Source organism: Diadema antillarum, unplaced genomic scaffold, assembly GCF_040938485.1.
Source record: "Diadema antillarum isolate AM-2024a unplaced genomic scaffold, OU_Dant_1.0 seq00000329_RagTag, whole genome shotgun sequence".
Taxonomy (NCBI): domain Eukaryota; kingdom Metazoa; phylum Echinodermata; class Echinoidea; order Diadematoida; family Diadematidae; genus Diadema; species Diadema antillarum.
This window is the reverse complement of record NW_027271346.1, coordinates 1075185-1089252: the sequence shown is the minus strand read 5'-3', so window position 1 is coordinate 1089252 and position 14068 is coordinate 1075185. Positions and strand designations below refer to the sequence as shown.

General features: G+C 39.1%; 1 protein-coding gene across 1 annotated transcript; it reads right to left on the bottom strand.

The window, feature by feature from the left end:
* Window positions 1-1398: 1398 nt before the first annotated feature.
* Window positions 1399-10189, bottom strand: LOC139730702 (uncharacterized). Its single transcript, XM_071641568.1, has 4 exons — window positions 10045-10189; window positions 3639-4228; window positions 2178-2628; window positions 1399-1859 (listed from the first exon to the last, which is right to left on the bottom strand). Exons 1-4 carry the CDS (start codon window positions 10187-10189, stop codon window positions 1399-1401), a joined length of 1647 nt encoding a protein of 548 aa, XP_071497669.1.
* Window positions 10190-14068: the final 3879 nt, after the last annotated feature.

Genomic DNA, 14068 nt, shown 5'->3' with positions numbered 1-14068 from the left:
TTACCATGCTCTCTTAGTTTCCATTGTACCTTGAAAATGCATGTACTGTAGTATTAGAGAGTTTATCAATACTGGCTCAAACTACCAGATGGTGTTACAGGTGAAAATAAACTACATATGTAGGCCTACATCATGGTTCCTGCGGTCATAGAAAACCTGGAAAAGCCATGGAATTTTGAAAATAATTTTCCAGCCCTGGAAAAGTCATGGGAAATGCAAAATTATAAGTATATCATGGAAAAGTCATGGATCTTATAAATTCCTGTATTTTTACCTTTCAGTGATCTTCTTTTTAGTGTTATTTTGTTTCTTTGGAAGGACAGCATTGTTTCATCAAATGATATCAGACCAACTTCTTGGCTACAGACAGAGTTAGTGTAGTATATAGAGTGGCACTTCACATGGACACTATTTATTATTTAATAATAATTTCCATTTGTTTACCCCTAACCACTTAAGTTTTCATGAAGTTACTGCCTGAAAATGGTCCTCATTTGTAATTTTATTTTTTTTTTAGATCGTTTGTACTGTATTTGGCGAGAGATCGTTAATCCTGACACTGTACAGGCATGCTAACCTGGAAACATTGAACTGCACATTACTTGAATATGAGACCATTCTGAAGCAAATAATTTTCACAGAATAATAGATATATAATGCACTCTTAAATGAATCCCACAAGGATTGGAACAATCATCCCCCAGCATTCTCTCTGATTCCCACTGATCAGTTACTAGCCATCCCCTCTAAAGGCTCTACTCAGCCTAGTATTCACCATAACCTCAAATGATCAGCTGTGTCATTGTCACTAATGTCTGCTATCAAGCTTTGAGGCATGTATAGTGTGTGTGTGTGTGTGTGTCTACGGGGGGACTTAACATAAATAGAAAATGCACTAAAAGAGGTCATTAGTTGTGATTTCTGTGACAGTACTGTGACCAATAAGAAACTTCAATGCAAATATTTACCAATATTGGCAAAGATATGTCAGATTTGATACTACAATGTACATGTGTATATAAAAAGGAAATTGGCTTGGGAAGTGAAACAAATTTCAGATGTTCAGATACCATGTAATATGCATTGGTATTATTCAGTGTTGTCCATGTATAAGACAAAGCATAAGTGTGATTCTTAATGCATAATGATTGTGAACAGGGGAACCTTGCTCTAACGAGGACCTATAAACAATGTCTATTGCCTTGTTATATCAGGTTTCTCACTATATCAGGGTACAAAATAAGGAGATAAAGAGTTGAGTCCTGTGAAATCACCTTGTTATAAAGAGGGTTTTGTTATACTCGACCTCTTTATAACGAAGTCCACTGTATGACTACATGTATAATATGTACATCGTAGGTCATCACAATTTTCGTCCTTTCATTAATTGATCCTAATTTATTCATCTTCATCAAGGACAAGTACCTCCCTGTGAAAGTGAATAATCTCATTCTCTGCACACACAACCAGAGCTTTAGAAGATGGAGCACTCATCCGGGGATTCAGCCATCCCAGTGCTTCGATCTTCAAATCTTCAACTACACGTTCTTTGAGCCGTCCGTCCACAGAATATCGACTAATCGAGATCGACTTCAAATCGTTCTCCCTAGATGAAAGCACAAAGAAAGTGTCGTCATGTGATGTGCACACGGAAGCGAAAGCCCAATCCTTTTCATGAATTTGATGCTGAAGCTTGCCAAAAGCATCGATGATCGAAACAGTAGCTGGGTGATGCACAATTACGAAGTGGTTTGATGTTGCTGCTAGACGATATGGCGGATTGCTTGTGGATTGTAGTCGTAATATGTTGGTGGATCCATCATCATTCAAAACAAAAAGGGCATTTTGCTTTTCCAACCCTGTGACAAGAGTACCGCTTTGGGTTGCAGTCAAGCATGTGAGTCTTGAACTGTTTGCTTGATAAAAGTCTGTCTTGGTGCCACTGGGTAATTGCACAAGGTTGAGAGTACCATGGCTATTGAGCACAGCAACACTTTTTTCATCCACAAGACACATGTCTATCACTGTGTCGAGGGAAGAGCATATTATGTTTGTCTGTGTTTTTGCACATTTATCAAGCAAGTGTACCCCACTCATATGATATGCTAGGAGCATCTCTCCATCTTCCTTTGCAACAAGTGCAGTTACTGAGTCCCCCAATGGCAGATTGAACTTACGCCTTTCTACCAGCTTCCACTTCCCTGGTCGCAAAAGGTGTCCAATATGGCACCAACATGGCTTGATGGATGAGCTTTCTTCCTCTCTCTGTGTAAAGACTAGTTCTGGGTCCAGTGCAGCTATATCTGAGTCTATGCCTCTTAGCTCCCAGTCACGAGCGGGGATGGAGTCTACGGTAGTTTGCAAAGCTTGTATCCAATCCGACATCTCCTCTGGATTGCCCAATGTCTGCACAGCCTTCCCGTACTCGACTGCTCTGCTTAGACGGGTCTCTATCATCTGTCCCTCTTTTCTAGATGTATTCAGTTGTTCTATACCAGATTTCTCGATTGAGTCAAGTCGTTTGAGAAGCAGATTTCTTTTCTCTTGCAGTCGCTCTGTGAACTTCCTCATTGCCTCCTCACAGACGTCCATGACATCTTTCCGAATACCTTGTAATGTCACGGGTACCTGATATGAATTTTAGACAAACATGTGAAGAAATTTAGTGCAAATGATTTGAAAAAATAGCTCAAAAAGTGAAGGTAATTGATTTTGTGAAAATTAAGGTAGCAATCTAATTGCTGTTTTGGACAAAATCAATGGCACTATCGTCAGTGCGTGTATGTGTGTGTGTGGTGTGTGTATCTATGACTTTCCTTTGTCGGGGGGGGGGGGGGGCGAGGAGCACATTTTTCAACATCCTGATCATTATTCTTCTATATGCCTCCGCCATGAAGTGTCACTGGAAGCATTATCTTTTCCGGTTGTCCGTCCGTCCATAATTGTGGACGGCACAACTTATACGAACAGCTTGACATATCCAGATGACAATGGGCATAAATATTGCGTAATATGTGTATATGAAGCCGCGCCTATCAAATTGTGGTCTCGTGTGCTCAAGGTCAAAGGTAAAAAGGTCATGGTCAAATTCTAAGATTTCATGGTTTCCTCTATATCTCTGCAATGCCTGAAAGTATTTTCATGAAACTCAGAGTGCGCATTTCAAGGGGCTGCAGAAAAAAAGAAAAGTAAAGTAAAAAAAAAAAGAAAAGTAAAGTAAAATAAAGAAAAAAACAGTGAAAACCAGGGGGAAATATTGGGGGGAAAATGACGGAAAATTTCAAGGGTTTTGTTTTCTATTTTTCCAGTCTCTGCTGGGGTTTCGATTGACCTTGACCCCCTCCTTCCCCTACCTTGTCCACAGCTCCCCCCCCCCCCCTGCGAAAACGTTCCTCAGCCCCTGCCATGCATTACAAAATAAAACTTCTCTAGGGAAAGTTTCGGGTCATTTCTATAGGTTCACATGCCAAAAGTCAAGTGAAAATGCTAAAATTGAACTTCTTTTCCCCCTCCATATCTTGGAAATGGCTTGAGGTATCTTCATGAAACTCAGTAGGCCTACACATACATGTATTGCCTGACCAGAATTCAAAATATTGAATGCAATCCGTAGCTTAATTTGTGAAGTTAGGACTTGCAAAGTTATGCAGTATACACTTTTTAATGATAAGGAATGTTTGTGGATTGCGCTCTGACGGTAAATTTACTTTTTCAATGCTCCTGTCAACTTCAGTAACTTTCCTCTGCACGATGCCCAACAAAGAGTCCGTCTCGACAAGCAGCGATCCAAATTCTGCTCTGAATTTTTCTCTCGCTTCTGCCCTTGTAGTGCAGGAGTGGCCTCTATTCCCATGTTCCAGAATGACACACGAACCACACACTAGGCGCATGCAGGTTTCACAGAAGAATTTCTTGTGGTCCCCTCCGTGTAGTGAACATTGCTCTAACACAACCGGTGTAGAAATGTGGGTATTCCCATCATCGTGGTCTTTTACAACCTGATCAGCTAAAGCCTTGCTCACACCAATAATTTCATTTTCTTCACGAGCGCTGATGCATCCTCCCTTACTGATGTCTTCCAACTTCCTCGTATCACTGGTTACTAAGCGATTTGTTCGTTGGATCTGCATTCCTATTGAACCAGCCGTGGCCTTTTGCATCTCGTGTGGCAGATGTTTGATGAGAATATTTTCCTTCAGGCTGCTGAGATATTCCTCACATGTCGGATCTGTATCACCGGGGAATGAGAGATATGTCACGTGATCACACACTGAGCAACTTATGCAAGCGACTCTCTCCCTCATACTACCGTTCCTTTTAAGTCCCTTGGATAGACAACTGAGACAGAATGAATGCAAACAACCCAGTAAACGCTGATCTCTCGCGACCTGATCACAGAGAGAACAGGTGATCTCTTTCAGCATTGTTGAATCCATGAACAAGCCAATAATAACTGACGGCGTCAGAATAGTTCAGTTTACTCTGATAGTTGATATATCTCCGTTATCATATAACATGTGTGAATCACAGTAACCGTTAATGACTGGATAGTTCAAACAAGTCTTCTTAACAGCGCAAAGTATACCACACTACAGAGCGGTCGTATCCAAACTATTCCTACATTGCGATTAGAAAGGAACATCGTGTTGTTCCGCTGTGGAAATCCTCTTCGTGTCTGTATTTCCGTTAACGATGAGTCATTGTGACCCTCTACTAGAATGCAACTATTTTCTGTCTGTGTAGATGTTTATAATCTAGTTGTATTTGAATGATATTGTGTAGACTATGACAATTCATCAATTCCTACAGAATACGCGCTTATATTAATGCAGCGCGATAGAAGAGGAACGTGTTCTGGATGAGGGGTAAAAAAGAGAAAGAAAAAGAGAAGTGGAAAATATCTAACCCAAATGGTGGCAGTTAACATTAGATTCGATCACAGCGTATTTTACATCTACATGTACTATGTAATAATATCACGTTAAAGCCCTTCATAGCAGGCAGTAGAATAGCCTAGGCCACTTACACTTGGCCCTCGTACACACAACCGATATGGTGATTGCGCTTTTTCCGTTTGTGTCCCCTTCTCTGGAACAACCTCCCTACCAATATTAAGTACTCTGCCTTCATTGGCGTTTTTAAAAGGAAACTAAAGACCCATATATTTGAAGAAGTATATATAATTCTATATGATTTTATTGTATTTGTAGTTGATTTATACAATGTTATATGTTTATTTCCGATGTTCATATTGACACTTCTACAGTGTTCATTGGTGGTGTTATATGTAAAGCGCTTTGAAACTTTTTAGATTTGTCATAATTATCATCATTATTGTTATTATCATGGACGCAGGATGATTGTGATAATAACAAACATCCACGATTGAAAGTCGATGCTCGTGGCATCTGATAGCCCCCATTTCCTTCTTTCAGCGCTCCTAGAGCAAAGAACGTGAACAGTGATTTGATAAGAGTTCAGAGAAAGGCGTATACACACTGACTGCGGTCCATGGTTCCGAATGATATTTCGGTCTCAGCAGTTGTGTTACGCTGTCACCTTCGCCGCCGCGTCACATTTTGTGGCGCAACACTCGCTATGTACGTTTCTTGACGGATTTTGTTCAGATTCGACATGGAGCTCTATAGTGATAGCAACAGTTCGGCTTCTATAAAGCGTTATAACAAAATTTATCAGTGTTCTCTACGTTCTTTACAATCATCCATTTTACGCGCAAAAAAAAAAAAACCATTACATCAAAATATCAAAAACTTCGATTCAAGATTTTAAAAAAAGCATAAAACATACAATACGCAACACATGTTGTATACATGTATTCATTTAAAAAACAAAAATGTTTACCTTAAACAAAATAGAATCGAAAAAAATCGAAAAAGACTTGTCGTCATGAATATGATCGCCGCATTATAGGGCTCACACGGGTAAATAATTCCCCATAGAGACGTCTGTTAAAATTCAAAATTCAAAAAGTTCTGTGAAATAGCTGGGAGAAATGAAGTGTTTCATCTTCACTAACCTGGATAAGTGAGTTATACCCTGTCATCCATCAAATTTCCAAGGCGGGTTCTTCAGCTCAAACTCTGTCCAAGGTTCCGCAAAGCCAGACTACGAGTTCTTTTCACTCAAAAAAATCACCTATTTTCTGTACATGCACCCAATGAAAAATACTCCCTTCAAATTCCATGAGAAAAGCTTTCATCTTCAAACTAAAATGCAGTTTGTAGAGGAATTCATACTCAATATCTGCAGCTATTCAGTTTTATGCCAAACTGCATTACTGATTTTTTATTAATTTTTTTCTTCATTTATTTTGGTATCTTTGGTACGAATTTGTGAAGGGGTGTGGGACACTCCATTTTATTTACAGGTGTGAGCTCTATAATACCAAAGCTAGATTCTAGTTTAGTATGAGCACTCGTGTGGTTGATAGCTATGTCCACGCAGTGGCGTATCTAGGGGGGGGGGGGGCAAGGGGGGCACGTGCCCCGGGCGCCACTCCTTGGGGCGCCAAAAACGAAAAAAAAAACCGAAAAAAAAAACGAAGAAGAAGAAGAAAAAAAAAAGAAAAAAGGGTAAGAAAAGGAAGAAGAAGAAGAAGAAGAAGAAGAAGAAAAACCCTCGCCCGGACCGGGGGGGGGGGGGGATGCAGAAAACCAAATCAAACAAGATAAAAACAAAACATGATGATGATGCGGACAAAATGACAATGTATATTGTGTTCACACATGTCATTTTATATTCAACAGGCAAAATGTTACACGGAGCAGCGGCTGCAATTTCTTTCGTTCTGAAGCGATCGCCGATTGGATCAAAGGAGGGCGCCAACGGTTTCGAACATGGGGGGGGGGGCGCAAAAAAAATCAAACAAGATAAGAACAAAACGTAATGATGACGCGGAAATATACAAATTTCGGCTCACTCGCTCGTACTAATTTAGAGTATTTTTTCAAGTCCTCTGTTTGTTGGGTATAAATCGTTATCTATAAGGCCGTCACTATATCGTGATTAGAATTGTAAGATTTAATAAGCAAAAAATGACAAGAATTCCATGTTTTGTAAGCTGAAATACAAAATTTTCGGCTCGCTCGCTGCGCTCGCTCGCCAAAATTTATCAACGAAAAAAGAAAGAAAAGAACAAAATGTGATGATGACGCGGAAATATACAAATTTCGGCTCACTCGCTCGTACTAATTTAGAGTATTTTTTCAAGTCCTCAGTTTGTTGGGTATAAATCGTTATCTATAAGGCCGTCACTATTCTTGATTAGAATTGTAAGATTTAATAAAAAAAAAATGACAAGAATTGCATGTTTTGTAAGCTGAAATACAAAAATTTTCGGCTCGCTCGCTGCGCTCGCTCGCCAAAATTTATTAAAAAAAAAAAGAGAAGAAGATAAGAACAAAACGTGGTGATGACGCGGAAATATACAAATTTCGGCACACTCGCGAGTAGTAATTTAGAGTATTTTTTCAACTCCTCAGTTTGTTGGTATAAATCGTTGTTATCTATTAGGCCGTCACTATATCTTGATTAGAATTGTAAGAATTGATAAGCAAAATATAACAAGAATTCCATGTTTTGTAAGCTGAAATACAAAAATTTTCGGCTCGCTCGCTGCGCTCGCTCGCCAAAATTTGTCACAAAAAAAAAGAAAAGAACAAAACGTGATGATGACGCGGAAATATACAAATTTCGGTTCGCTCGCGCGTGCTAAGTTTGAGTATTTTAGTTTATTGGTATAAATCGTTATCTATAAGGCCGTTACTATATCTTGATTAGAATTGTAAGATTTAGTAAGCAAAAAATGACAAGAATTCCATTTTTTGTAATCTGAAATACAAAAATTTTCGGCTCGCTCGCTGCGCTCGCTCGCCAAAGTTTATCACAATTTATTACATTTAAATCACTCTCAAAAGACCAATTTTTAAGTGCTTGAAAAAGCATATAATTTCATGAAAAAGCATAAAGTCCCTACCGGGATGGAGTTGGGGTTGAACACTTTTTCAGAAATTAGGGGCGTAGATTTCCGCGCTTGCCCCGGGCGCTGTTTTCCCTAGATACGCCACTGTGTCCACGTGCCATGCTGGGATGATGTTCCCATAGGGAGAAGTGTGCCGATGCAGTTCGATCAGCATGGCCTGCGGTGATGTCGGGGTAGTTTCTCCGCCCTCTCAGCGTACCTGATCAAGACCCAAGTGGCGTACTAGTATACCGTCAGCAGAATGTGCCTTATCAATACCGAGAATGACTATAGTAGAACGCTGTCGAGTCCATCTCTCCATGTGCATGCCTTAATTCAATTCAATTATGATTAATCTCTGTCCAACAAGAAGTAATACATAACACAAAGCATCATATACTACTTTTGACAATTCACATTGTTGTATTTGTAAGGAGTGCAAGACATAGTAATGATTACATAATGAGAAAACAAAACTTACATTGCAGCGGCGACAAAAAGTAAATTATAGAAATGACAAATAATAGACATGAATCACTCGAAAGAGCATTTTGATAACCAATATATTATATGATGCTATAATGATATAAAAACATATTGTAAACAAAACTTGTTTTTAAAGTACAGAGAAAGTACATTATAAGATATCAATGTTACTGTACATAAACGCTATTCATTAAACCATATGCACCAGGAAAATATGACAAAAACAAAAATACATGCGAATGCGCAGTTGGTGACGTAAAGAAAAAAAATGCACATCACGTGAACAAAAGATGCAATATTGTAGCAAGATCAAAGAAAGAACACAATGACATTACAACAGAACGAAGAACAAGGAGAAAGGAGAAGGAGCAGGAAAGAAAGGAAGCGAGGTCTGTGAACACGCCACTCGATCGCCAGGACAAGTGACGATACGAAGATAATTATATGAACAATTTAATTGTCTAGTGCTTTATGTACAGAGAACGAATATTCTTCAGTTTATATTTAAATGTATTTAAACTTTTAAGATTATGCTAAACTGCTATCTAAGCTAATCTAAAATTTGGTCCAATGTATCTGGGATATGTACAGTTCTCATTTAGGAGAGATGGAATTTATTGGATCTTCGTATGGGAATTTTGTGTACATGACTATTTCGATGGAATAAACTGTGAATCATCTTGGGAGGTGGTTGCAGTTATAATTAAACAAAAAAGCATACAATACTGTGTAACTTTGTCTTTTCAAAGTTTAATGACAATTTATTAGCGTAAATCCATTAGTTAAATTTCTTTAATTCATCAGTAACTGTTCTTATTGAAATAATGGGTTCAGGATGAGAGTAGAAAAGGTTGGAGTCATCCGCGAATTGTCTGAGGACCTGTCATTGATGTAAATGATTACTTGCAATAGGCCGAGCGAACTTCCTTGTTGAACAACACATTCAGTTGTTTTCATTCTGGAATTATAGCTTTTGACGTGCATTTTCATGACGATGTGTGCCGTTATGGGATAATTTTGAGAGAAGTATGATATTAATTGTGTCAAAAGCCATGGGCATGAGAAGCCCAAGAAGATGTCCATTGTACGTAAAAAATGTACCTATCGCATGTGTAACCTTCTCAACAAAGGTGGTAGCGCGTGCGTTTTGTTGGGGGTTGAACCCCCCCCCCCCCCCCCCCCCCCTTGAACTGCCAAATGAAAATGTGATGTGCAAAGAAAATGCCATCATATGTCTCGGCGGTTTTTAAAATTTAGTTGTGGTCAGGAATTTGCCCGGCTTCAGCTACATTGTCACTTGGTTCAATCTCCGGTAGTCACGACAAAATCGAATGGCGCCACCTTGCTTCTTCACCATCACAACTTTACGGGGATGATGATTGTCAACCAGTCTCATGTCATACAAAATTACTTCTCTACTTCAGAAGGAGGGTAGTTGACAAGAAACAAATCAAGAGTTGTACAAGCCTATCCTTTACCGCAAATATGCTCTGCGAGATAAGGTGCCTGGTGAAAAAAATGATAGACCCAAATATTGTGGACCCTTTTATCACCCTATTTCGTCCATCTGGGCATACCAGTCATGGCCTTCATGTACTCCTGAAGAAGGGGTGCTCTACTGTTGAGTTGATTATCATCCAGCTCTGGTCCTATCCGCACATCTCGGACCATCTCTGTGAGGTGTGAGGTGTGAGCTGTTTGATCCCGATTTGCAGAGTCCATGCCATCGACAGTAACATCTAGCCGTTTACGCTGTATAGACCCTATACACTTTTTTTTTAACGTCGGAAATCACAGTATGTGACAGGTTTGATTCCCATGCACTGGTTCCTTTTTCAGACATGTTTGTTAGAATAGTAGATCAGCAGCTACGACTTTTCAATTCAATTTGCACAGAGGGATACAAGTGCTAAAGATCTTTCATAGCACTCATCAATATTCTAAAGTTCACAGACATTGCAGGAAACTCAGATTATGTGTCGTCGCTATTGTTTTTTTTTCCTAGCCCGTTTTTTGAAGACTCGATAATGCAAAGCACCAGATTGGCTTGACTGTCCCTGAGTATAGTGTCTTACAAAGTAAGACATTATTTTAGTTCCTTCTTTCTTGGAGGCTCAATAATGTAGACGTGTTTTATTCTTGTGGTGTTGCGCAAGCGAAAGTGTGTTGACTTAATGGGCAGCTCCGTAAAGTTCGTTGAACCGTCTTCAACTCGTCCATAATGGGAACATGCAGATCCGCGGTGTGCAGGTAAGAAGATGTCGTCGTAGTATTGGCCTATATGACTTGTAATCCATATTCTTGTACAACTCTGTTGTCATGATGAATCGTGACATTTCATTTTTTTTTGTAAGTAACCCATCTATTATGTTTGCAGTGAGTGTTTCGATCATTAATACGTAATTACGAATCCTTGTGCAGAACCTGATGATTTCTTATGCCTTAAGCCTAATTACAGGGGAAATCCAGACCAAATAATATAGGCCTAAGTTAGTCTGATACAAAAAGAGTAAAATCTTACGAGTTCAATGGGAAAATTTGACTGAAATAGGATGAAAAATAAGGAAGTTATGACATTTTGAAGTTTTGCTAATTTCTGCAAAACAGTTCTTGTACAGTGGATATGAATATGCAAATGAGTGAGCTAACCATGTCATACCCTCACAATTTTCCGTCGATTGTGAACAAAAAAAAAAAAAAAAAATTGACGAAAATGAAATGTTTCGTCTTTAAAGTCTGAAACATGATGCTATTCCTGGTTGATTAACTTCAGAATAGTGATCAGTTAGATATACGAGGATTTGAGCCTTGGACATAATTGCGTTTGAATGAAAAATTAGAAATGTCAAAATTTTATGTGTAAGGGAATGACATGCTCACTTTGCCATTTGCATATTAATATTGACTGTTCAAGAATTGTTCCCCAAATAATAGCGAAACTTGAAAATGTCATAACTTCCTTATTTTTCATCCGATTTTCGATCAAAATTTTATCCTTTCTAATCAGACTAACTTACAGTTGGACTGGATTTCCCCTGTGAGATACATGAGACAATAATGAAGAATTAGTATGTTAATATCAGCAAGCAAGACGGAAACTAGGGCCTACGGGATCCTGACACCAGTACTACTACTTTGTTTGTTTTTAGGTGATCCGAGAATTTTTTTTGTTTTTTTTTTCGGTTTAATGCCATTTGAGAGGATATTTAAAGTGTATAATAATAAGTGACACGTCATTTTCATCTTTCTTGATATGTCTATAACATGATGCTACTCTATGTTCTGACGAGTTCAAGATAACGATACACTTATTGTGGGCTATCCCCTCCCTTCGTAGATTCAACTACATTGTACTTGCAATTCCTGCTTGTTGCAAACAAAATTTCGTTACTTTGTAGATTTCACTCTAACTTTCCAAGTGTAATGTTGACTCTCTCTCTTTTCTCCCAATACATTGCCACGTCTTTGTCTTTTCACGTATTACATCCAACCCGCGCCTTACCGTTACGTCACTTTCTTTATCCGATATATTTCACTACCTTTAAATCTCCGTAGCTGTCCTTCCTTTTTTGTCATCTCTTTGCCATATCTTCTGATCCTCTTTTGCCACAATAATAATGTCACTCATCTTTCTGTTCCCTAGATTCCCAGTCCACGTTCTCAGCATAACCCAACCTCACTCCCTGAAAAAAGGGCAGTTGCATTTGTCGTTTTATTCTGAAAATCGCATACTCCATACCACCTAATTCTCTCGCACCACTGAAGGAGAGAGAGTAATATGTCCCTCGGATAGGACATAAAATGGAGGTCCCGTGTATGAGAGAGTCACAGCTCATGCACGTAAAAGATCCCGCTTCATTCATTCATCGCAAAGAGCAGGGTGTCTAACCCGGTGAAGTGGTCCTACCCCACATCCAACTGGACCCCATGGAAGACCAGCTTAGTGTAGCTGAATATGGGCTATCCAGCCATCTTCACAGATGGAAAATGAACAACAACAACAACAACAACACTCTTATTGTGCTGTAAAGAGTGGGCATTTCAATTCATCCGTCTTCAGGCTTTAAAGATTATTGTTAATGAAGATATCAGAGTTCGATAATACACAGGTAAACACATTAGCGATGTCCCACTTGGTCCCTTTCTCACTAGGTTTCTTGGCAGTAACCCATCCTTATAAACAACAACCGACTTATTTATAACTATAAACAGTTTTAATAGAAGCCTTTGATTTGCAGTTCCCGATAACTATAAAGCATCTTATTTTCTTTCTCTTTAGGGTTCATCCCGATGTCCCCCCCCCCTCTCTCTCTCTCTCTCTCTCTCTCTCTCTCTCTCTCAATCCAAAATATAGAACAAAACTCTGAATACCATCTAACATTTCTGATGGTAATGATGCATGTACCGGTAACACGACATTTGCTCCTGCGACAATTGCTCCGGTTTCATTTTCTCCAAGGACTTAGGGTTAGGGCTGTAATAGGGCTTGGGTTTAGTTGTTGTTGATGTTGTTGTTGTTATTGTTAGGATTAGGATTAGGGTTAGGGTTTTGTTTGTGGGAAGAATTTATGTTTGGCTAATAGCATGCAGATATTTTATGGGAGTAACTGTCGCAGGAGGAGATGTCATGGAACAGCATGTACAACTGTCCATTTTTTTTTCATACTTGTCTGGGAGAGGAAAACTGTTCCCTAGAAGCTAACGAAGGGATATCAGAAGGGAGACAGAATAAGCAGGCGAGGAGAGGCATCCGTCTAGCACACAACGTACGGTGAGAGCCCATTGTGCACAGAAAATTTGCTAAATTTCCGAACTTTGGTTTTTCTCTTCACTCACTTTGTCTACAGCTTCCACGTGTTTATAGTCATGAAAAAATAAATATTTTACTTACCGTACGCATAACACTAGGCCGGGAAAGAAAAATAGTCTTGCTTGTGTGATTATTGTGAACAAAAGGACACATTCCATTATTTTGCACATTCCTCAGAGTCAAACTCTTATTGAATTAAAGCTTGCAACATTGGCAAAAGATCGAAAAGTTTAAAGGGTGTGTACAGTTCTGGTTGAGGTGAGGATTTAACTTTTAACGTTTTGCGAGATATTCAGGAACCACTCTATGAGATGTCAAAGAGCATGCAATGCTAAGGGGTATCAAAAGTTTATTTGATGGAAATCGGTTTTGAAATGGCTGAGATATCCAAAAACAAGGTGAAACAAAGAGATCCTAATAAAAGGCGTGGCCTGTCGCCTTTTATTATTATCATTTTTTTTTGGATATCTCAGCCATTTGAAAACCAATTTTCATCAAATAAATGTTGAATCCTTCTTAAGATTACATCGTACTCTTTCATATTTCATAAGAGGTTTCTCATTATCTCACTTAGGAATGTTATAAACCTGAATCCCCACCTCAACCAGTACTGTACAGTCCCTTTAAGATCGCGATCTATAAGATTTTGAAGTTTTGCCAGGGTGACCGCAGATTTCCCGCGAAACTTCTAGCGAAACTCCCCGTGAAACCTCCCACTCAAACTAGGGATATTTCCAAACCCCCGCCAAACTTCTCGATTGTTTGTCAGTGTGACCGCGGCTAGGAGCAGA